General features: G+C 43.9%; 1 protein-coding gene across 1 annotated transcript in view; it reads right to left on the bottom strand.

Annotated features, from left to right (window-relative positions):
• Window positions 1–1,929: 1,929 nt before the first annotated feature.
• Window positions 1,930–22,633, bottom strand: part of VPS41 (VPS41 subunit of HOPS complex) — a 193,512-nt gene continuing 172,808 nt past the window's right edge. Inside the window, exons 26-29 of the mRNA XM_056113358.1 lie at window positions 5,819–5,918; window positions 5,673–5,717; window positions 3,085–3,164; window positions 1,930–2,156 (exon numbers count right to left, since the gene is read on the bottom strand). Coding sequence (XP_055969333.1) covers window positions 2,076–2,156; window positions 3,085–3,164; window positions 5,673–5,717; window positions 5,819–5,918 — 306 coding nt within the window. The 3' untranslated portion in view covers window positions 1,930–2,075. The remainder of the gene's footprint in view (window positions 2,157–3,084; window positions 3,165–5,672; window positions 5,718–5,818; window positions 5,919–22,633) is intronic.

Genomic DNA, 22,633 nt, shown 5'->3' with positions numbered 1-22,633 from the left:
ATTAGCGTCATGCAACCCAAAAAGGAGTATTTTTTCTTTCTTTAGAAGAAAAACCCAGGTTGCTTGTTTTTCCTTCCTAAAACCTTGCTCAATTCCCTAAATCTAAACCATTCTATTTTAATTTACAATGTACTTTTTATTATTGGTTTTCTTTTTGAGCCATACCTGTTGATGCTCAGAGGTAACTCCTGGATCTACACTCAGGAATCACTTCTGGCAGTACTTAGGGGACCATATGGGATGCCGGGAATCAAACCTGGGTTGCCTGCATGCAAGTGTCTTACCTGTTGTGCTATCTCTTCGGTCCCTATTTATTATTTATGTATTTTTAAATATCTGGCTATACAGACCAATTTTTACATGTAACGTAATTAGATGAAAATGAACAACCATGTAAGTGGAAAAAAAAAAGGATCAGAAATATCAGGCAGGAAAAAAAATAAAACAAGCAAAAAGACCTTAATGAATACTTACAGAAGGCCAGAAGTGTGAGTTATGAGCAAATGGAGGTGGACTGTGTCAGGGGAAGCAGGAGTCAGATACTGAGAGCCATTAGATACTGGAAGGGCTTTAGTCTTCAATGAGTGTCACTTCTATTGTGAAAAAAGTTTATACGGCATACTGCTCTTTCAAAACAACTATTAACAGTACGGAATAGAAATACAAGCCAAAAAATAAGCCCCACAGCTATCTGAAATCACTGAAGTTACAGAAATACAGGCAGATTTGGGAAGAACCTTAAGATTTAGAAAAGAAAGTGATACACGATGAACCATCCACTGTCTGGCCTGGGAACTCTGGTTTCCCACCTGGGGCGGAGTGCCAGGAATCAAAGCCAGGGCACTGGAGGTCTGAAGCAGTATGTACTTACCACTTACCACCATGGCTTTAAATGAACTTTAAATGAATGTTGATTTGTCACTGGTCACTGGTTAAACTGGGGATACTGATGATGGGACTGGGCGAAGAGATGGTTGCACTGGCGAAGGGATGGATGTTGGAACACTATGATTGAAAACCAATCATGAAAAACTTTGTAATTGTGTATCTCATGGTGGTTTAATAAAATAGATTAATCAGCACACTCTGTGATAGCACAGCATTAGGGTGTTTGCTTTGCATGCAGCCGGCCCGGCCGACCCGGGTTCAATTCCTCCGTCCCTTTCAGAGAGCCCAGCAAGCTACCAAGAGTATCTCACCCGCCTGGCAAAGCCTGGCAAACTACCCATGACGTATTCAATATGCCAAACACAATAACAACAAGTCTCACAATGGAGATGTTACTGGGCCCGCTCGAGCAAACTGATGAACAACAGGGGGACAGTGCTACAATCAGCACACTCTAGCCCTTCTGAATAATGATGCCTTTTCACTCTTTGCAGCTAAGCATCACTACCTCCCCTCCTCCCTTCCTCCCCCAAAGCTACAGTGTCACCCACCTGTCTTCTCTCTGCAATCTATGCCATTTCTCACCAGCGGAAGTGAAAGTGATTTATTTGGTCACAAGGGCTGTGGACCTGCCAGGCCAGTCAGTACCAGTCATTAGACAAGGATGACATCAGCGTGTCATCGGTCAACAGAAAACTGCATGTCGGCCTATCCAGGGGGCCCCGCTGTCAAGGAAGGAGTGTCGTGACACGCTGCATCATGCCTCCATTAAAGCCTGTTACGGAGATGAGCAGAGCGATGGGGATGTGGAGAGCCAAACCCAGAGCGGAGCAGCAAGCCGGCTGTCGGGCAAGGGCCAGTGCAGGAGCGGACTGGACAGCTGCAGAGCTCCAGGGACAGGGCCCACTCCCGGACACTGGATAGCTGAGTGTGCCACAGGGATCTCTCACCCGCACCTGCATGCCCAAATAAAGCAGGGCCAAAGGACAAACTTTCAATGTCCCATGGCATGGGGGGGGGGGGGGCAGAGACTAGCTCCTCTACCAAGGGGAAATCTTTATTGGTCAGGTCAAAATGAAGTGACATAACAGAAACATACAAATCTCTAAACAGACACTGGGGTCAACGAAGGCTTCAGCTGTGACAAAACCAGTCTCTTGAGGAGCGATGGATGAGAAACAGCCGGGCTATTTTTTCACGTCCAAAATGGCACTTCCTGGGCCACGGTGCTTAGCGCTGCAAATGTTACAGAACTGCGCAGGAGAATTCTAAAATGCAATTAAAAACACAGATTATAAAAACAAACAAACAAGCCTTCTCTTACCACTTTCATGCTCGGAGTATTTGAGGGGTGTTGGCTGGGGTGTGAGGAGGAAGGAAATCATGCCTTGCCCTTCTTGGGGTGCCTTTTTCTGCATGCACTGATTCTCCCAAGCACTGTGCAGCAGATGAGAGTGCAAAGTCGGGAGTGGGAGGCGGCAGAAACCTCCCACCCCACGGAGCAGCCATGTGGCAACGCGTACACTGGGATGCGAAAGTGGCCAGCACCTAGCAGCTCTCTTGGGCTCATAGCTCTGTAGTTCAACTGCCCTCACCGTAAACTTTTGTTTCCAATGTTTTGTTTTTATTTTAGGTAGTTTGACTCACCTAGCTGTCAGTGACAAGGCTTTCTGGGTGCAGCGACCCAGTCCCGCACCTCCCCCAAGTCCTCACTGGCAGGCTGAGTTCTGCAAAGTCTCTTGGGTGCTGCTGACTCTGGCCATTTCTTACCCCTCAGTGTTCCTTTCTATTCACATGAGACAGGCCATTCTGGCATTTTGTATCTGTCCCTCTCCTGACTGACTTCACCCAAGCCTCAACAAATTTACTCGGATAATTATGATTTTATAATGAATAAACACACATATGACTTCCGGGCCACCCAGTGGTGCTCCAGGATCACTCCTGTCAGTGCTCGGGGGACCATGTATGTTGCAGGGGTTTAAACCTGGGTCAGCCACGTGCCTTGACCCTGGTACTATCTCTTAGGCCCAACTTGGTACAGCAATTAAGCAAACCAACATTTGAGATGCGAGTGTGTATAAACCTCATGTGTGATAAAACACTCTAATAATGATTCTGAGATCCCTGCAGCCTTGGAACGATGGGTCCCAACTGTGAGCATGTCCCTGAGTCCGTCCGCGGCTGCAGACTCACCATGCTGGGGACGGGCAGGCACTCCTTGTGGAACATGTGGCGGCAGTGGAAGACCACCATGCTGAAGGGCTTGGCAGCATCTGGGCAGGGCAGAAAGGGGAAAGACTCAGCACAGCAGGCCAGGAGCTTGGGAAGCCAGTCAGCTGCTCATTCACACGTGCCTGGCAGGGCCGCGTGAGCAGGACCTGCTACAGTCCTTTGCTATGAGGCTCACAGGCAACCTGGCCAGTCTTTTTTTTTTTTTTTATAATTTATTTATTTATTGAATCACTGTGGGAAAAGTTACAGAGCTTTCGGGTTTAGGTCTCAGTCATGTAGATACCAAACACATTTCCCTTTACCAATACTCATTTTTAACCCCGAACCCCAATAGACCCCCACCTCCCACCCCTCCCAATTCTTTGTGAGGCAGATGAGTTCTAGTTAATACTCTATCTACTTTGACTAGATAGATTATTTCGATAGAAGATGCACAATTATTGTTTAGAGTTTACGACCCCCCCCCCCCCCCCCCAATCAGACATGCTGAAACAGCGTTGTGAAATGATTTGCTTTCTACAACTTGGTTTAAGAATAAAATGATGGGTTTTGAATTTCTGCTATTTTACTTATTAACCCTGGAAGAATTTCTATTAAAAGTTAGCTAGTTAAGAGATTGGTTTCTGTGCCCTGGAGTCGTGGCCGTGCCGGAGAGCCGCTCGTGGGGGGCAGCTGGCGACTTCGGTGGGGCGTGGGGGACGGCCCACAAAGCCCGCCTTCCCATGAGGTCCCCGCTGCTCCCCCGAGCCCGGCTCAAACCCGCTTTCCACAAGGCTCCCGTGCGGCCGCCATCTTTCTTTCCAGAGAGGAGCGGGCGGGCCCGTCAACGCCCTTCCCCCTCCGGGCAGGCTTGGTGGCGCGGATCAACACAAGTCCATTTGCTTTTCTGCTCCAAGCGGCTGGTTCTCTGTGCTAAGTCCTTGTGCCTCCGGGGCCGTGGCCGTGCCGGAGAGCCGCTCGTGGGGGCAGCTGGCGACCTCGGTGGGGCGTGGGGGACGGCCCACAAAGCCCCCCTTCCCATGAGGTCCCCGCCGCTCCCCCGAGCCCGGCTCAAACCCGCTTTCCACAAGGCTCCCGTGCGGCCGCCATCTTTCTTTTCAACCTGGCCAGTCTTTACGTCGGGGGGCAAACTCACGGCAAATGAGAATAAGTACTGAATGTCCTTGCCCTCGCCCCTTCCTCACCTTCTCTAGACCAAACCTTTGCTATGATGTCACTTCTATGGTTTTCTGAAAACGCCTTCTGCTCCTCACCTACTGCTTCTGCCAAGCCATTCACGATGTCGAGGGCAGAGCTGAGCTAACATCTGTGCTTGTGACCTGACATCCAACTGCTACATTTCTACTCGAGCTCTGCGTGGCCAGCTTACTTCGGGTAAGATGTAGAATCCATGGCATATTAAACTAAGAGTCTAGCCTTTGCACACAGCATGCATGCATACGGACTTTTTCTGCTTAGGATGTGAGGAAGCCCATTTCTCTTCTTGTGCTACTAGGATGTTTTAATGCCAGCCCTGGAACTCCTTTAGAAAAAAGTTTGCTGTTCATTTCCTGTTCTAGTCCCATTAAACAATGTGGAGTAAATGCTCTTGATAGCTCCTGTAGTACTTCTCCATGCTGAACTTACATATTAGAAGGGTTTTTCTTAAAATCTTGTCCTACGTTTTCTTTTCAACTTAGAAATTAGGAAATTTCTTCTTCTCATGCCATGACACATACATCAGGTGCTTCTGACTTTACATCTGTCCATCTGTATATCCATCACATACCAAGAGCTACACATAAATGTTTCTATCTTTCAGGGAATCACAATTCTAAACAGATTGCAAATACTATCTGTACTGAAGCATGCAATATCTTCGGTACATATAACCACACAGCAGAGAAAAAGTTTAAACAGAAGGGTAGGTTTATCTTCAGAACATTTTCCCAGCTACACGTGGGGTTGTTCCACATAAATTGTACAATTTTGTTTAAAGTTATTTTATTTTTTTTCTCCCCAGCAGTGGTTCCCAGAGAACGGCCATGAATCAGTAGCATCAGCCTCATCTGGGAACTAGAGAGAATCCAGGTTCTAAGGTTCCAGTGGGGAACCACTGAATGAGACCCAGAGGGGTGAGGCCACCAATGTGGGCTTTAAAGCAGTAAGCTTTAAAAAGTGTGACAGACTGAGACCTCAGCTCTAAAAAATGGTGGCCTTAAGAGTCAACTGAGTAGGGTGGAAACTCTTCTCAAAACTGCATTCTTAGGGGGCTGCAGTGTTAGTACAGCGGGTCGGGCGTGTCTTGCATGTGGCTGACTTGGGCTCAATCCCCAGCATCCCACATGTCCCCAGAGCACTTCCAGGAGTGATTCCTGAGTGCAGAGCCAGGAGTAACTCCTGAGCATTGTGGGAATGGCACCCCAAACAAAACAAAACGAAACAACAAAATTGTATTATATTCAAAGTCACATAATTTCATACAAAGTGAGTAGATAATTTCATATCTTAATCTTCCTCATCATGTAACAGGTATATGGGAAATTTTTTTCTCCTCCCACCCATCTTACCTGAAGGAAGAATAGGGGAAAGGCAGGATTCACAGATATTTTCCTCTGCAAGGAAATAAACATTCCAGGTTATACCGTGCTCCCACTTGCACTGTTTTCTTAAAGCAAGCTGACAGTTCCAATATATCCATTTTGCTTTGACCTACCATCAACTAGAACACCTTTCATTTGCGTACGGTGCATTTTCTTTAGTAAGGACAAAGAGTCAGCCACGAGAATCTTCTTGCAGCCTTCACGAAGCAGAATCTAATGCATATAGTGGAACACAAAAGTTGATAGGCGTGCGGAAAGTAGACTATAGACCAAACACGATGACCACTCAATACCTCTATTTCACACAACCCCTTAAAGGAAAGAGAGAGCAAAAGCGAATGCCCTACCACAGAGGCAGGGTGGGGTGGGAGGGAATTGGGGTGGATGTGGGTGGGAGAATAACTAGGATCAGTGTTGGTGGAGAATGGGCACTGGTGGAGGGATGGGTACTCGATCATTGTATAACTGAGACCCAAGCATGAAAGTTTGTAAGTCTACGACTGTACCTCATGGTGTTTCACTAGTAAAAATTAAAAAAAAAAGATTAAAAAAATGGTAGGATTCCTTTTTTTGGGGATTTAGAAAACAAAGAGCATAAAATACTCCAGAATACTTGCTTGTCTCTGCCGTCAATACCCCAAACCAAACTTTTGAACTCCATTCTCTTGTGACTGTCACTTTAACTCCTGGGTCTGCTGCACTTATGAAATCAAAAAGATACTATTATCCTTTGAGGATCCTAAATACAGATTCTCTGCAAAAGAGCTTGCTGGGTGCTCTGACTCATTATGATCTTTACATCATTTCCCTAGGTGGAATCCCTCCTGGTTCAATATCACCATTTTTTCACAGATTCATTCATTTACAGCACAAGTATGAACTGGATCCCTGGTATGTACAAGGTCCACTTGGAACAATCCACAGCACAGACAGCAATTCTGTCCAGAATCTCCTCCAGAATGAAACCTGTCTTTTTTTCCTTCCCTTGGAATCTGGACCATTCAGCACAGTGCCAGGAGTGTGGGCTTGGGCCGTGCTGAAATGTGATGAGAGAGAGGGGCTAAAGATCCACATTAACCTCAACTCTGAAATTTTTAAAGGTGTTGCCAACAAAAATGATCACCAGGAAGGTTTTTTTTCTTCATCTTAGCACTAAAGGGGTTTTCAAATGCAGTTCCCCCTGCTCCTCTGTACGCTATTTGCTATTTATCTCCTTTATTCCTCTCTACCCTCTTCCTGCCTGGAGGAATGTGAAGGGCAAGAACATTTTGGCAGCCTACATCCCAAAGAACAAAAGCAACCGGTGTTGGTGTGGATGTGGGGAGAAGGGGACTCTCCTTCACTGACAGTGGGAATGCCGACTGGTTTAGCCCTTTTGGAAAACAGTATGGACGCTTCTCAAAAAATTAGAAGTTGAGCTGCCATTTGACCCAGCAATATCACTTCTGGGAATATATCCTAGAGATACAAAAGAGTACAGTAGAAATAACATCTTCACTTGTATGTTTATTGAAACACTATTTACAATAGCCAGAATCTGGAAAAAAAACCTGAGTGACCAAGAACAGAGGACTGGTTAAAGAAACTCTGTTATATCTACACAATGGAGTACTACGCAGCTGTTAGAAAAGATGAAGTCATGAAATTTGCATATTAAAGTGGATCAACATGGAACGTGTCATGTCAGAAAGAGAGGGACAGACATAGAAAGATTGCACTCATCTGTGGAATATAAAGTAACAGAATAGGAGACTAACACCCAAGACTAGTAGAGATAAGGACCAGGAGGTTTGCCCTATGGCTTGGAAGCCGGCCTCACATACTGGAGGAAAGGGCAGCTCAGACAGAGAAAGGAACACCAAGTAAAGGTTGCTGGGAGGACCCACTCGGGTTGGGAGCTGTCGAAAATAGACTATAGACCGAACACGATGCCACTCAATATCTCTATTGCAAACCAAATATCCAAAAGGAGAGAGAGAACAAAAGGGAATGCCCTGCCACAGAGACGGGATGAGGAAGGGAAAGGGGTGCGCATTGTGGGAGGGATACTGGGAATATTGGTGGTGGAGAATGAGCACTGGTAGAGGGATGGGTAACTGATCACTGTATGGCTGAAACGCAACACGAACGTTTGTAAGTATGTAACAGTATCTCACGGTGATTCACTAATAAAAAATGTAATTGAAAAAGAAAAAAAAAGAACTTGGAACCATCTTACTCTTAGGTGCATGCCCCCACTATGGGGAATGGCCCTACTCCGGTTTAGGATGTGTACTTGGCTCTTTCAACTCCAGCAAAGCCCATGTTCTCTCCGGAGTACAGAGCTCTCTCTTTCCTTCCCTTCATTTCCCAAGTAAATGTTTAAATGTTTATGTTCAAAAAAAGAACACACAAAAAAAAAAAGAAAAGAAAATCAGCAACAAAACCAGAAGACCAGATCACTAAACATGCGAATGCCCAACATTAACTCCCCATCAAGCACACTGAACATTCAAGTGTTCCTGGAGGTGCTGGTGAGTGGGCGACATGGGTAGCTCTGATGTGGTCATGGGAACACAGGGCCCCACCAGCCTGTGCGCTCTGGAGGAGGGTGAGTATTCCAGAAAACAACTGATGTCCAGAGTAAGCCCAGAGATACAATTTCTACTACTGATGAGCAGAAAGGACATGACTAAAACTTCTACAGAGTTTCTATTCTTAAAATGTTAATATTAACTTCTTTTGGATTCACTTTAAAAAGACACTGAAAACTTTAATAGGCATCATTCAGGCACACTGGAAGATGAGAACAAATTACTGCAGTAAAATGTGCGAGATACTCTGATACAGTAAGAAAATTTAGGCCAGCAGGAAGTCCTGAGTACTGGCTGTGTGTGGCACATAAAGCCCCCTCAGCATCCTCAAAGAACATGGAGAATCAAACACGTAAAGCTGTTCAGTGTCTCATACCAAAATGAAAACTTCAGGAGAATAACGTCACTTGCAGGGTGTTTTGGTGAAACACATGAAAGGGAGAGGTCTGAAAATCAGCAGGTACCTAAGACCCTGGGCATGAATAATGCAGGGCCCGCAGTGCAGACAGAAGCTACTGCAGCTCCAAATGTAGAAAACAAAACAGTGAAAAAAATGCAGATTCAGAGGATCTGAAAGGAGCTAGGAAGGCTAGGAAGGAGTTAAAATCCTTGCTTGCTTGAATTAACTTGCAAAATTGCTTTCTGTAAACAGTTCAGCAGCCTTGCGGTTACAAAATTGGATTGAACCCAGTAGATGTGTAAGGTATGGGCTAGATAAATAAGATATAACTATTTAAAGATAGATAGAGTGTTTTGACCATTCTGGAAACTGAAACTATGTGACCGGGTTAAGATGTTCGGGTCGAGATATTCCAAGAAAAACTGCAAAGAACCCAGCAAAACACGTATTGGCAAAATATGTGCAAAATATGTGGTCTCTGTTCTCAAACTGTATAAAAGATGACCTGTTTCTGAATTCGGGGCTCCCAGCCTCTGCCCGTTCTTGGGTACGTTGTAGAGCCCCAGCATGCTGGTCTGAATAAAACCCCGCTTGAATTCCTGTAGGAACGTTGTCTGTCTGGTCTCTCCGTGCCTCCCAGGGTAAGGGGACTCTCCACCCTATCAGATCCACTTCCTCAATAGCACTGGAGCTCTCTAGACTGGTACAATCTGTCTGCCCAAAGAAAGCATTTTCGAGGAAAAAGCTTCAGTATGCAAAGGCATGTGGCCAAGAGAAAAAGTGCACAAGTGCAGCTTCGTCTGTTATTTTTGACTTGATCAAAACACAACACTTCAAATCATAAAAAGAGTGAAGGGCTTTAATTCTTACTCAGGTCAGGTCAGTGTATAAAAGAAATCAGACTATCACCCGGGGAAGAAATCGTTGCTCAGGAGAACCTGAGGCCAGCCAGAGGCCACGGGACACACACCAGGCAGCAGGACACAGGCACTGCCTAAGGCAGGTGAGACTGGATGCTGGCGTGGATTTCTAGTGGAAACAACTCCAGCAACAGAGGAAGAACATGCTGCTACTGACACTGGTCTGGCCTGTTTGGGGGCTTCCCCTGAAGGCCTCTACCAAGACACTGATGGCTGAGGTTCCGGCAACTCAGCCGACTGTCAACCCTCTGATGCTCATGGATCCTAACAGCTTAACTTTCCTGGAGAGCGGCTTCTCCAGCTGTGGACTCCTGCCTTCCCCCGTCCAGTTGTGGATGCTTGTCCTCCTCGTCCCTCCCTGACTCCTGCAAGCTTCACCTCATTCACACATTCAGGTGTGGGCACTGTCCAATGTCATCTAGGTTTTCAATACACAAACAGCCTAAATCACAGCTCACATTCTGAATACTACTTTCCATGAGCCTTTCCCAATAGCTTTCAGCTATTTTTCTCTTTCTAAATATAAAAGTTTTCAAACATATGGAAATCAAATAGGCTCCAGGCTCTACCTTGAAGAAATCTAATATTTGCTTGTACTTCAGAACAGCTTGTTCCAGCTGCACAGAGCTGATGAACACGTGCCCCTCCTCTCCCTCCTTACAAGCAGAACTCCAGTTCCACTCAGTGTGTGTTCAGTTCAAGTATATGACAAAGTTTGGGCCAATGGTGCCAAACACTGAGCCTCAAGCGTCTGTTCTCAAAGCAAATGCATCCCCGGGATGAATCCTACTTGGTCATGGTGTATGATCTTTTTGACGAGTAGTTGAATTCTATTTGCTAGTATTTTGTTGAGAATCTTTGCATCCGTGTTCATCAGGGATATCGGCCTGTAGTTTTCTTTTCTCGTGATATCTTTGTTTCCTTTTGGTATTAGAGAGATATGGGCTTCATAGAAACTGTTTGGGAGAGTTTCCGTTTTTCCAATTTCCTGAAAGAGCTCGAGAAGGACTGGCAGCAGGTCCTCTTTAAATGTTTGGAAAAATTCGCTAGTGAATCCATCTGGGCCCGGGCTTTTGTTTTTGGGAAGGCTTTTGATTGCAGTTTCTATTTCGTTGATGTTAATAGGTCTATTCAGATACTCCAGGTCTTCTTGATTCAGCTTTGGGAGCTTATAGGAGTCCAGGAATTTGTCCATTTCTTCTAGGTTCTCTTGTTTCATGGCATACAGACTTTCAAAGTAGTCTCTGATGATCTTTTGGATTTCTTTGGTTTCTGTTGTGATATCCCCCTTCTCATTTCTGATTCGGTTTATTAGGGTTCTCTCTGTTTCTTTATGAGTGGTTTATCTATCTTGTTTATTCTCTCGAAAAACCAGCTCTTGGTTTCATTGATCTTTCGGATTGTTTCTTTGGTTTCCATGTCATTGATTTCTGCTCTAAGTTTTATGATCTCTTTCCTTCTGCCTGATTTAGGTTCTTTCTGTTGATCCTTTTCTAAGGACTTGAGCTGTGAGGTCAAGTTGTTTATGTGCACCATTTCTACAGACCTAAGATATGCTTGCAGAACTATAAATTTTCCCCTTAATACAGCTTTCGCTGCATCCCATAGGTTCTGGTAGCTCGTGTCTTCATTCTCATTTGTTTCCAGGTATCTTTTGATTTCGTCCTTGACTTCGTTCCTGACCCATTCATTGTTCAGCATCGAGTTGTTTAATTTCCAGGTGTTTGATTTGGTTCTCCGTGTCTGTGTGTGATTCACTTCTATCCTCAGTGCATCACGGTCTGAAAAGATGGCTCATACTATTTCTATCTTCCTTATTTTGTTGAGGTATGTTTTGTGTCCTAGCACATGGTCTATTTTGGAAAATGTTCCGTGTGCACTGGAGAAGAATGTGTATTCTTTCTTATTGGGGTGTAAAGCCCTGTATAAGTCTATAAGCCCTCTCTCTTCTATTTCTTCTTTCAAAGCCAATGATTCCTTGCTGGGTTTTGTTCTTGTTGATCTGTCCAGAGGTGATAGGGCAATGTTGAAGTCTCCAAGTACTATTGTGCTGCTTGCAATGTCCTCCTTAAAATCTGTTAGCAATTGTTTTAAATATTTGGCTGTTCCCTCATTAGGTGCGTATACATTTAAGAGTGTGATCTCTTCCTGTTGTACGTATCCCTTGATGAATAGAAAATGGCCTTCACTGTCCCTTCTAGCCTTTTTCAGGGTGAAATTAATGTTGTCAGATACTAGTATGGCCACCCCAGCTTTTTTACAGGAGCTGTTTGCTTGCAGGATTGTTTTCCATCCTTTGACTTTGAGTCTGTGTTTGCTCTGAGTGTTGAGATGAGTTTCTTGTAGGCAGCAGAATGTTGGGTTCCGTCTCTGTATCCATTTTGCCACTCTGTGTCTCTTCAATGGTGAATTGAGATCGTTGACATTGAGAGAGAGTATGGTTATGGGGTTTTGTGTCATGTTTCTGTGCGGGTGTGTTGTGGTTGTAGGGTTTGTCTTGTCTTATAGTAGCCCCTTTAGTCCTTGTTTTAGGTTTGGTTTTGAGTCTATGAAGTTCCTGAGCTGCTGTTTATCTAGAAAATAGTGTAGCTTTCCATCTATTTGGAGTGAGAGTTTAGCCGGATAGAGTATTCTTGGTGAAGCATTCATCCGAGGTGGTGGGAAATGCGCACTGGTGGAGGGATGGGTGTTTGATCATTGTATAATCGCAACCCAAGCACAAAAATGTGTAAGTCTACAACTGTACCTCATGGTGCCTCACTATTAAAAAAAAAAAAAAGCAAATGCAAAATCTCATTAGGAAAAGGCCTTGCATTTCCCATTCTGTCCTGCCTAAAACGTGGATATGCAGCTGGAATTACAGCATCTATGACCGAAAGTCATCAAGTCAGAGGGATATTTGATCCCCCAGCAGGGAATAACAGCATATGCCTATAAAATAGCATGTGCTTATATTAAAAAAAAATAAAACCCAAAAAACTGTCAAACTATTTTCAAGGTCTTTCTATCATTTATAGTCCTATGTACCAGAAAAATCTACTCACCTTTATCTTTTAGAATAATTCTGAACCCTTTTCCTTTGTACATAAGCTTATCATTTGGTATAGTTTAGCAGTTTTCACAAAATTTTTTTTTGGGTTTTGATCAGAATTTTATTTAACATATAAACGATGACCACTTTGGAGAGAAATGTACACTTATGCTACGTATATACATTTAATAATGTAAGAGCCAGATTTGATTTGCTAATAATACATTCTCTGGAAAAGCTTATGTTAGATGTTGGCTACTTATTTCAGTTTGATAAAATCTATCATTTAATTGCCTATGGCTGACCAGTTAGTTACAGACAAAAGATTGAACTAGGACCACTCATACACTATACACAAAAAGCTAACTAGAAATATACCCAAGACTCAGATCCTGGACCCGAGCTCATGAAATATGAAGGAAAACAAAACCAAAACCAAAAAAATAGGATTATATCACATGAAAATGTTTTTGCAAAGCTAAAGAAACTACCACTAAAACAAGAAGGGCCCTACAAAAAGGCAGAAAAGATTTGCACACCATATATGTGGAGAAGGTTCATGTCCATGGCATACAGAGACTCCCAAGAGTCAATATCAAATCAAACGCCCTCATTTGGAAATAGGAAGGAAGGAGCTGAAGAGATACTTCCCTGAGGAAGAGACATGCGGCACACAAGAGAGTGGTCATCCTCTCCCATCACCGGGGAGGTGCTTGGCAGACAGTGAGACGCCAACTCAAACCCGAGAGAACGGTCCATAGTAAGGCCAGACTGAGTCTGAGAGATAACGAGGGCATCAAATGTTTGCTGTGTACACAGGCGCGTGCCTGGCTCCAGATGTGATCGGGGTCAGCCTCCCAGGAGCCATCCCTGAGCAGACAGCCAGGAATATGTCCTGAGCACCAGCAGGGATATGGGGAAAAGAGTATCAAGATTCCTCAAAATATTTAAAATACACACGACCCAGCACTTCACTCCCCCAAATCTCAGCCATAAACGCAGAAACACTCCTTCGAAAGATACATATAGGCGTCTATGATCACTGCAGTGCCGTTCTCCACAGCCAACACCTGTAAACAGCCCGAGCAGCCCATTACAGGGAAATAAAAAGGCTCTGAAACAACTGAGTTTGGAGCTGGGGGTGTAGTTTACCTTTTCTTGTGTGAGGCTCTGGGTTTGATCCCTGCAACCAGAAAAAACTGAAACCGCAACACCAAATCAAAAAACTTAGCATGAGATCAGCAGTGGGGAGACATATAGGGTGTCTATTTTTTGTATAGGGGTGAAAAAAACCATTGGCATAAAAAAATCTACTAACATTTGTAAAGTAAACCAGATGATCTGTTTCAAAAATTACTCCTATCTCTTGCACATCTTTTCTCACCACATCAATATTCCTAGGACAGCTAACATATTAAAAAAATTTTTTTTGCGGGGCCGGAGCAATAGCACAGCAGGTAGGGTGTTTGCCTTGCACAGGGCTGACCTAGGTTCAATCCCCGGCATCCCCTATGGTCCCCCAAGCACTGCCAGGAGTAATTCCTGAGTGCAGAGCTAGTAATAACCCCTGAAGAACGGCAGGGTGTGACCCAAAAAGAAAAAAAAATTTGCACCAAAGTTGCAATAACATTAAAGAGACCCTTTTTCTACAAATAAAGTAGGAATGAAGGAAGAAGATAATAAGTTGGAGTGAATGGATAAGTAGAAAGGCAAAAGGCCAGCCACACATACTAGGGGAAAAGGGAGCTCAGATAGAGAAGGGAGCACCAAATAAAGGGTATTGGGAGGATCCTCCCAGGATGGGAGAAGCATGCTGAAAGTAGACTATAGACCAAACATGATTGCCACTCAATGCCTCTTTTGCAAACCACAACACCCAAAAGGGGAGAGAGAACAAAAGGGAATGCCCTGCCACAGAGGAAGGGTGGGATGGGGGGCATGGGGGGTGGGAGGGATACTGGGATCTGTGGTGATGGAAAATGGGCAACGGTGGAGGGATGGACATTTGATCATTGTATAATTGAAACCCAAGCACAAAAATTTGTAAGTCTACAACTATACCTCATGGTGTTTCACTAATTAAAAAAAAAAAAACTTAAAGTGTCCAGGGAGTGGATACAGAATTGGTGGCACACATACTCGATGGAATACTAACTGTTCTGCTGTAAGAAAGGACAAAGTCTTGCTTTTGGTGATGTGGGTGGACTGGAAAGCGTCATGCTAAGGAAAATGGGACAGAAGAAGCAAGTCAAAGACTAGATGATCTCACTCAGACGCAGAATGTGAGGACTACAAAAAAAAAAAAAAAAACAGGAGATGCAGGTGGAGTCTCACGGACTTGGGTGGATGCCCAGGTCCTTGGGTGAGGTGTGGTAACACTGTCTACCCAAAACAAAACAAATACCCACACTCTTGTGCACCAGTGGTATCTCAACAAATAAAAAATTATGAAAATGCTTTGATTGGGCCTATATGTTTAAACACTAATTTAACTATTTTGATTGAATGAATATGGTTTTATTCTATTTGAATAAATCTTGGTAACATTTTTCTAAGGAGTGTTTCTACTTATTAGAGTTTTCAAATAAAGAGAATGAACACTGACTTAGTTAATAAGTCACATCTGCACCAACAGGCGGTCCTAACATTTTCTTTTCTTTCTCTTCATCAACTTTGCTAGAGGCTTTCCATTTCATCAGTTAGTCTTCTTCACCTCTGGGACTCCTTTGGTAAGAAGGTTCTCATTTCAGCTTCCACCAGGCCTTTGTTAACATGTCTGTATTTTCTATTTAATTTCTCTTTGCTGCATAAAATTTCATCATATAAGTCTTTCAGCTCTTTAATTAGCCTTCCTGCTGGGTCTAATCCATTGCCCTGCTCACTGAATTGCTAATTTAAATACATACAACATAATTTCTGGAAGTTCTAGCTGTTTTTTTTTTCAGACATTCTTGCACTGCGTCACTTTGTTCTATTATTGATTGTGACATCTAGTTGTTCGCTATATATTTATGTATGTCAAATGAACTTATTAATAAAGCCTTTGAGAGTGATTTAGTATTCTTGGTCTTCAGAAAAATCAAAATTGTTGCATCAGGCTTCATTCATGCTGATCTTCCTCCTGATATTGTTTTGAGATTCTGCCGTGCTGAGCTCTCATTGGTCTTGTGTGTTTCACCTGAGGAAATGATGCATCCTGAGGCCTCAAGGAGCTTCAGTGGGCTTACGTCAGACTGTATTATGAAATTTCTTTTTCTTTCCTGTATCTTTTTTGTAGGGGGGAAGTTGGGCTACAATGGCTATGCTAAGGAGGGACCCCTGGCAGTGCCCAGGTGGATGAGATGCAAAACAAACACCTTAACCCTGTTAAGGAATTAGCTTTTTGGCCCTGTTATGTAATTCATGTTTTTGTGTGGGGGTACAGGGTGGGGGTCTCACCCAGAAGTGCCCAGGATTTATTTCTGGCTCTGTGCTTAGGGTACCATATGGGACACTGGGTCTAGGATAACATTGGTTTGTCCTTTCTGCCTTGCCACAGGGAGCTTAGGTTTACTGGGTTACTCCCATCACAGTGCTCCCATTCCTCTGTGTTTACTTGTAACCTCTTTCTTTGTGCTCTGCTTTCCCAACTGGTTAATTACCTTTATCCCCTAATCAGAGTCTGCTAACTTGTAAATACTGCTTTTCTCTTCTCCTTAAGTCCTTTGCATAGTTAATTCAGAGCAATGTCCTTTTTGTATAGACACAAGAAGGCAGTTACTGCTATGCTTTTGTAACTTGGGAGTTAACTGACTCCAATTCACTCCTGGGCATCTGTTCTCTTGACTTAAGCCTCAGTTGCCCTTAATTCCTAGTACCTCAAAAGCAGAGTCCTGGCAAGGGACTGGAAGAACCCAGAGCAAGCTGGCATCGAAATGGGCCAGGCCAAAGTGCCATAATACTTAACTATAAGAGCGTGGTCATGGACAAATTCTGTCACGATCCAAAAAGTACAACTAGATAGGACCCTGCTTTTGAGGGGTTAGGAAAGATTAATCTGGCCTGAGCATTGTAGTCTGAGATCTATAGTGAGATGACCCCAGGAGAGCCACCCTACAAGCTTAATGTATCTCTTATTGCGTCCATAAAAAATAACTAGTATTAAGAAGTAAAATTAAGATGTTAATTAAGATGCTAATTAAGTTTATGGACTAAGGAGAGGAGAAACACCCCTAAGTGGTATTCTGCCCTTGACGGGAAGAAGGGCTTTCATATATTGATTGGACCTGGGTTTGGTGGCTTCCACCAATTCAGGGAGTTGGGAAGAGGTGAGAGAGAACAAGGCAGTGAGTCAAAGCATGGAGAGACTAGCGTGTGGGACAGGAGGTGACGGGAATGAGGGGCACTGTGAGACTGGAAAGGGGAGCTCAGTGAAATTGGAACAGGCGCGTGGGGAGAATGGAATAAAGGGCAACTGATAATCAATCAGCCTGGCCCTCGTTCCTCCTTCATCAGCTAACGGCATCGGCCGTCTGGGGTGGGGAAGTGGTCGGAGACCATTGAATGCACGTGGTGAAAGAGAGCACCATGGAGTTTTCCTATTCGTCTGAAGATTACACAGCTGAGAATCCAAAATGGGTCAGTGGCATGCAAGGTATGTGCCAACTCAATAAACTATCTCTTCGATCCCATTATGTAATTTCCTCCCTCCCTCTCTCCCTCCCTTCCTTCCATTCTAATGTAGGAGTACTGCTGTTTATTCAGCCACTAATTAAGCTGACTGAAGCAGGCATGAACTCCACATAACTCCCCCCCACCATTTTTTTTATTGCATATTCGTGAGACAGATTATTGCAAAGTTGTTCATGGTTGGGTTTTTGTCTAACAGTGATCCAGCACCAATGCCTCCACCAGTGTACATTTCCCACCACCAATGTCCCCGTTTCCTTCCTATCATTCCCCAACATCCACCCCCCTCCGCCCGCTTCTATGGCAGGGACTTTTCTTATTTCTCTCTCTCCCCCTTTTGTGCATTTATGGTTTGCAATACCATAATGTTAAGAGATCATCCTGTTTGTTCAGGGTGCTCAGTATTTTTATCGGGAAGGTAAGGCTGGAGTAATTTTTAAACTGGGTGGCAGCTTTGGAGTGTGGATGTGACTGCTGAGGATTCCGGAAATACAGGGAACTTGGGGGAGTAGCTTATTCCGACAGAGAAAACCTGGAGATTTTAGTAGCTTATTCCGACAGAGAAATCCTGGAGATTTCAGTTACAAAAACCGCCTACTCATATTTTTAGCAGATTATATCTTGGTGAGGTTTGTCCTGAGATGGTAGAGTCTGGCCAGGGGTATTGGATTGTGGAAGCAAGTGGCTGCCGGGGGCTCTGCTTGGGCTGGCACCAGGCTGACCCACCTCCCTCCGATTTACCCCGGTCTGTTCAGCCATGTGCGGGTCCGAGATAAACTGTGGCTTCTGATCTCTTTGGAAATTTATTTACGGGTCTCTGAAGCACGGCTAATAAATGAGTTTGTATAGCTGAGCCAGAGGTGGTTTGTAGGTATGGCTCCCACATACCTAACTTTTGGCCATTTAATTTCTCGGGATACTTGGTCCTGAGTTTTTTGGGTCCAGTCAGAGGCACAACAGCAATTTTGGGGTCGCAGAAAGCCTGAGGGCACCGCACCATGAGGTTGCTGATGCACTCGCCCCTGCTGGTGGCACTGCTTTCCCCGCCTCCACACTATGTCATTTCTTAAACAGGCCCTTCTATTTTCCCCAAGCTTCTCTCCCTAACCCCCACCTGAGTAAAACACTCATCCTTCAGCACTTATGAGGACCAGAGGAATCTCTATTTTTTACTAGAATATCTTATCTCCATAATGGCGCAGTTTTCATCTCAAGAAAAAAAAAATAGGAATTAGTTTCACTATGAAATGTGCTACTATTATTCCAAGATTATTCAAACATATGGCCCAACTTCTCATATCTTGCTTAACCCCTCTTCTTTTCTTAATGTTCCTTTGTTTCACTCCATAATTCTAAGTTTTAAAAAATTCCATGTTTTATTAACATGACCCATGAAACCATCAACCCTTTCAAAAGCAGTTGTTGCTTCTACAATCAACTCATTATTAGTGTATCTTGTGCTTCTGCACATTTGAATAACAGTGTAATTATATGATTGCTTTGGAAAGCCACATGAGACTATCCACTCTCTTGATTTCTCCTAATTTCTCTGCAGTTCCTCTTCGTTGATAATAATCTCAACCAAAAGCAAAACACCAATCTCACAGTCATTTCATAAAACAATTAAAGAACTGTACATCAGCAAAGTTATTATGATTCATTAGAAACAGCTGCTGTGGGGGAAATGCCATAAAAAACAGGCAACTTTCTGCAATGTTTTATTTTAAAATATTCCTAGGAGGTTGAAGTTTTTGCTGACATTGTCTTGAGCATACCGCAGCGCCTGTCACTCAAACCACAAATGATGGATGGTTGCCTGGTTTTACAGCCCCAGCACGGTGCCCATGCTAGAATGAGAAGTCACTTTCCCTAGTCTCTGACTCTCCTTCAGAACACAGCAATAAAGGACTCAGAGCTGGTGTTTGTTTTGCTCATTATCAAGACAACGAACGTCAGAGAAATAAGGAGGGAAAGACAAACACTCTAAGGTTTTGAAATTTAAAAACAATATTATCTGGGACAAAAGAAAGAGAAAGGGGGGATGGGCAGACCGTGTGCAGGTGGGTGCTGCCACCTCTCATGTAGCTGACCAGGGCTCAATACCTGGGTACACCATATGGTCCCCTGAGCCTGCCAGGAGTGACAGGCACAAAACAAACAAGAGAAAAAAAGAAAAGAAGAGAAAAAGAAAGGAAGATGTCTTTTTTTTTTTTTTATCATATCTTGAGTTCCTTTAGATGTGCAAAAAGTTTTTACTTGATGTATATTCATTTATGTTTGTTTTTGTTGTCTTTACCACAGTGTCAGAAAGATGGTCATTTTAATGATGGTGATTCTTTCAATTCACAAACAAGGAATATGTTTCCATTTCCTGTCTTCTTTTTTCCAGAAATAATAATTTTTACTAAATAGGTCTTTCACCTTCTTTATTAGATTTTGTCTGAATTCTTGAGTGTTTTCAACATAATCATAAATGAGAGTTAATTTTTTTCTACATCACTGTTTACACATAAGAATGCAACAGATTTCTGTGCATTAATTTATTAAGCAGGCTACTCTACTAGCCTCCTCGATCTACTGTTTCTAGGAGTTTTCTGATGGAGTCTTTAGGGTTTCTCGTGTCTAAAATATTATGTTGTCCGCGAATAGTGATAGTTAGTCTGACTTCTTTATCAATCTGAATCCTTTTGGTATATCTTCCTTGTCTGATTGCTATGTCAAGACTATACTGAAAGTGCTGAGAATGGACAACTTCATCTTGTTCCTGTTTCACTCCATTAAAGATGATGTCTGCTATGAGTCTGATGTATACAGCAAGTGAAATATGGAGACAAGTTCCCTCATTTCCATTCTGTTGAGAATTTTCATTAAGAATAGGCATTGAAGGGGGGTATGGAGCCACGAGCAGGTCAATCTGTACCTGTGAGGCGAGTGCATCAGCAGTCTGATGGCACTGTCAGACTTCCAGACACCCCAAAATTGCTGCTGTGCCTTTGGCCAGACCCCAGAAACTTGGAGCAAAGTTTACCAAGAAAGTAAACGGCCAAAAGTTAGGTATGTGGGAGACACACCCACAAACCACCTCCGGTTCAGCTATATAATTGGAGGCATGGCCTCTCTGGCTCCTGATAGAACTACTTAATGGCCATGATCCCAGAGACTCACAAACAAATCTCGAAACCCAGCAGCTTTTGGCAGAAAATCGTCCGGTCCCTGCAGTAGGTTACTGGTGCTGGGCCAACCCAGGTGGGAATAGGTTTTGTGCCTTGGCCTGTTCCCCCTGGTGGCCCAGTGGCCACCGTTCTCCAAACGCCACTGGACAGTCAGGTTTGGGCCTGCAGTGATGAGACACGCGGGGTCTCACGGGATGGGGATGGAGCCAGACCTTTCCTCCCCACCCCAATGAGACCCCGAGTTGTTGCCCATGAACAGCCTTTCTGGCTCCTGATCAAGCTGCTTAATAGCCATGATTCCAAAGACTCAAATCGCGAAACCCAGTGGCTTTTGGCAGAAGTGCGTCTGGACCCCACAGTAGGTTATTGTCGCCGGGCCACCCCAGGGGGGAAAGGGTGTTGTCCCCCTCGGTGACTCGGTGGCCACCATCCTCCAGAGGCCACTGGACAGTCAGGTTTGGGCCCGCAGTAGTGACGAGACACGTTGGGCCTCACGGGATGGGGGTGGAGCTGGTCCTTCCCCGTTCCCCCCCCCCCCCAACAAGACCCCAAGTCATTGTCCATGAACGGCCTCTCTGGCTCCTGATCAAGCTGCTTTAATGGCCATCATCCAAGAGACTCAGAAACAAATCTCGGAACCCAGTGGCTTTTGGCAGAAATGCATCCGGACCGTGCAGTAGGTTACTGTTGTTGGGTCACCCCAGGGGGGAAAAGGGTGTTGTCCCTCTGCCTGCTCCCCTAGGCGGCTCAGTGGCCTCCATCCACCAGAGGCCACTGGACAGTCAGGTTTGGGCCCTCAGTGATGAGACACATGGGGCTTCATGGGATGGGGTTGGAGACAGCATTTTCCTCCCCGTCCCAATGAGACCCAAGTCGCTGCCCATGAACGGCCTTTCTGGCTCCTGATCACGCTGCTTAACGGCCATGATTCCAGAGACTCAGGAGCAAATCTCGGAACCCAGCAGGTTTGGGCAGAAATCCCTCCAGATTTAAGTGTTAAAATTTTGGAATTTCAAAATTGCATGGTCACTACTGCAGTCACGCGACATCATATGTTATTCATAACCAGCAATAGAAAACAAATTGTCTACTGTTGCCTTTTCAGCAGATCTGAGTATTTGGTAAAATCTCAAATAATAATGGTGGGTTTGGTGTCAAAATATTGAATGTAATCAAAGTAGAGAGAGAGAGAGTAATGTGGAAATCATCTGCCCCACAGGTAGGGGTAGGGTGTGGGATGGGGGTATACTGGGGTTGTTGGGGGTGGAGAATGGGCACTGGTGAAGGTACGGGTGTTTCATTGTATGACTGAGACTTAGACTCAAAAACTTTGTAACTGCTCTCACGGTGATTCAATAAATAAAATTATAAAAAATGAAAAAAAAGTAAGGTGGAGTTCATGCCCAATTCAATCAGCTAATCAGTGGCTGAATAAATAGCAGTATTCCTACATAAAGAAAAAAAAAGAATAGGCATTGAATTTGTTCAACACTTTCATTCCTTTCTATAAAGACGACCATATGGTTTTTACTTTTATTACCATATTAACTGATTTGCAAACACTGAACCATCCTTGTATGTCTGGAATAAATCTAACTTGATCGTGGTGTGTGAAGCATTCAACATACTGCTGTATTCAATTAAATCAATTTAAAGGGAAAATTGATCAAGAAAACTCAGGTGCCTTGTTAGCCACAATGTCTGATCTAGTACCTGGTGTAAAAAGATCACGTATTTTTTAAAGGTAACAGGCTTTAAAGGCAAGAGGCTACTTTTTCACTATCCATGACAATCTTGTGTATTGTTTCAGTGTAATGCAAGTACAAGAATGAGATCAACAGAATAATCAGTGAGAAATACATGAGTTCTAGCCAGAGAGTCTGGGTTCAATTTAGTTCATCACCTTCCCAAACTGGAAGCTTTTGAAACTGTCTTCTCATCTCTAAAATAAGGATTATAGTTCCCACAGGATCACTGTGAAGATGAAATGATTGTCAAACAAGACTGCTAAAACAAAAGGATGTAAGAAAAGTGATCCAGACAGGGAGTACTCATTCATTCTGAGGCTGGGAACTGGTCTTGGTGAAAGTGATTTGCAGCATCACTCCTTACAAAGCCCTGGCTATGAATGAATTTTATGGTGATCTACATTCCTTTGGCTCT

The sequence above is a fragment of the Sorex fumeus genome, unplaced genomic scaffold (assembly GCF_029834395.1).
Source record: "Sorex fumeus unplaced genomic scaffold, SorFum_2.1 ptg000020l, whole genome shotgun sequence".
In the NCBI taxonomy this organism is placed as follows: Eukaryota; Metazoa; Chordata; class Mammalia; order Eulipotyphla; family Soricidae; genus Sorex; species Sorex fumeus.
This window is presented reverse-complemented; position numbering and strand designations above follow the sequence as displayed.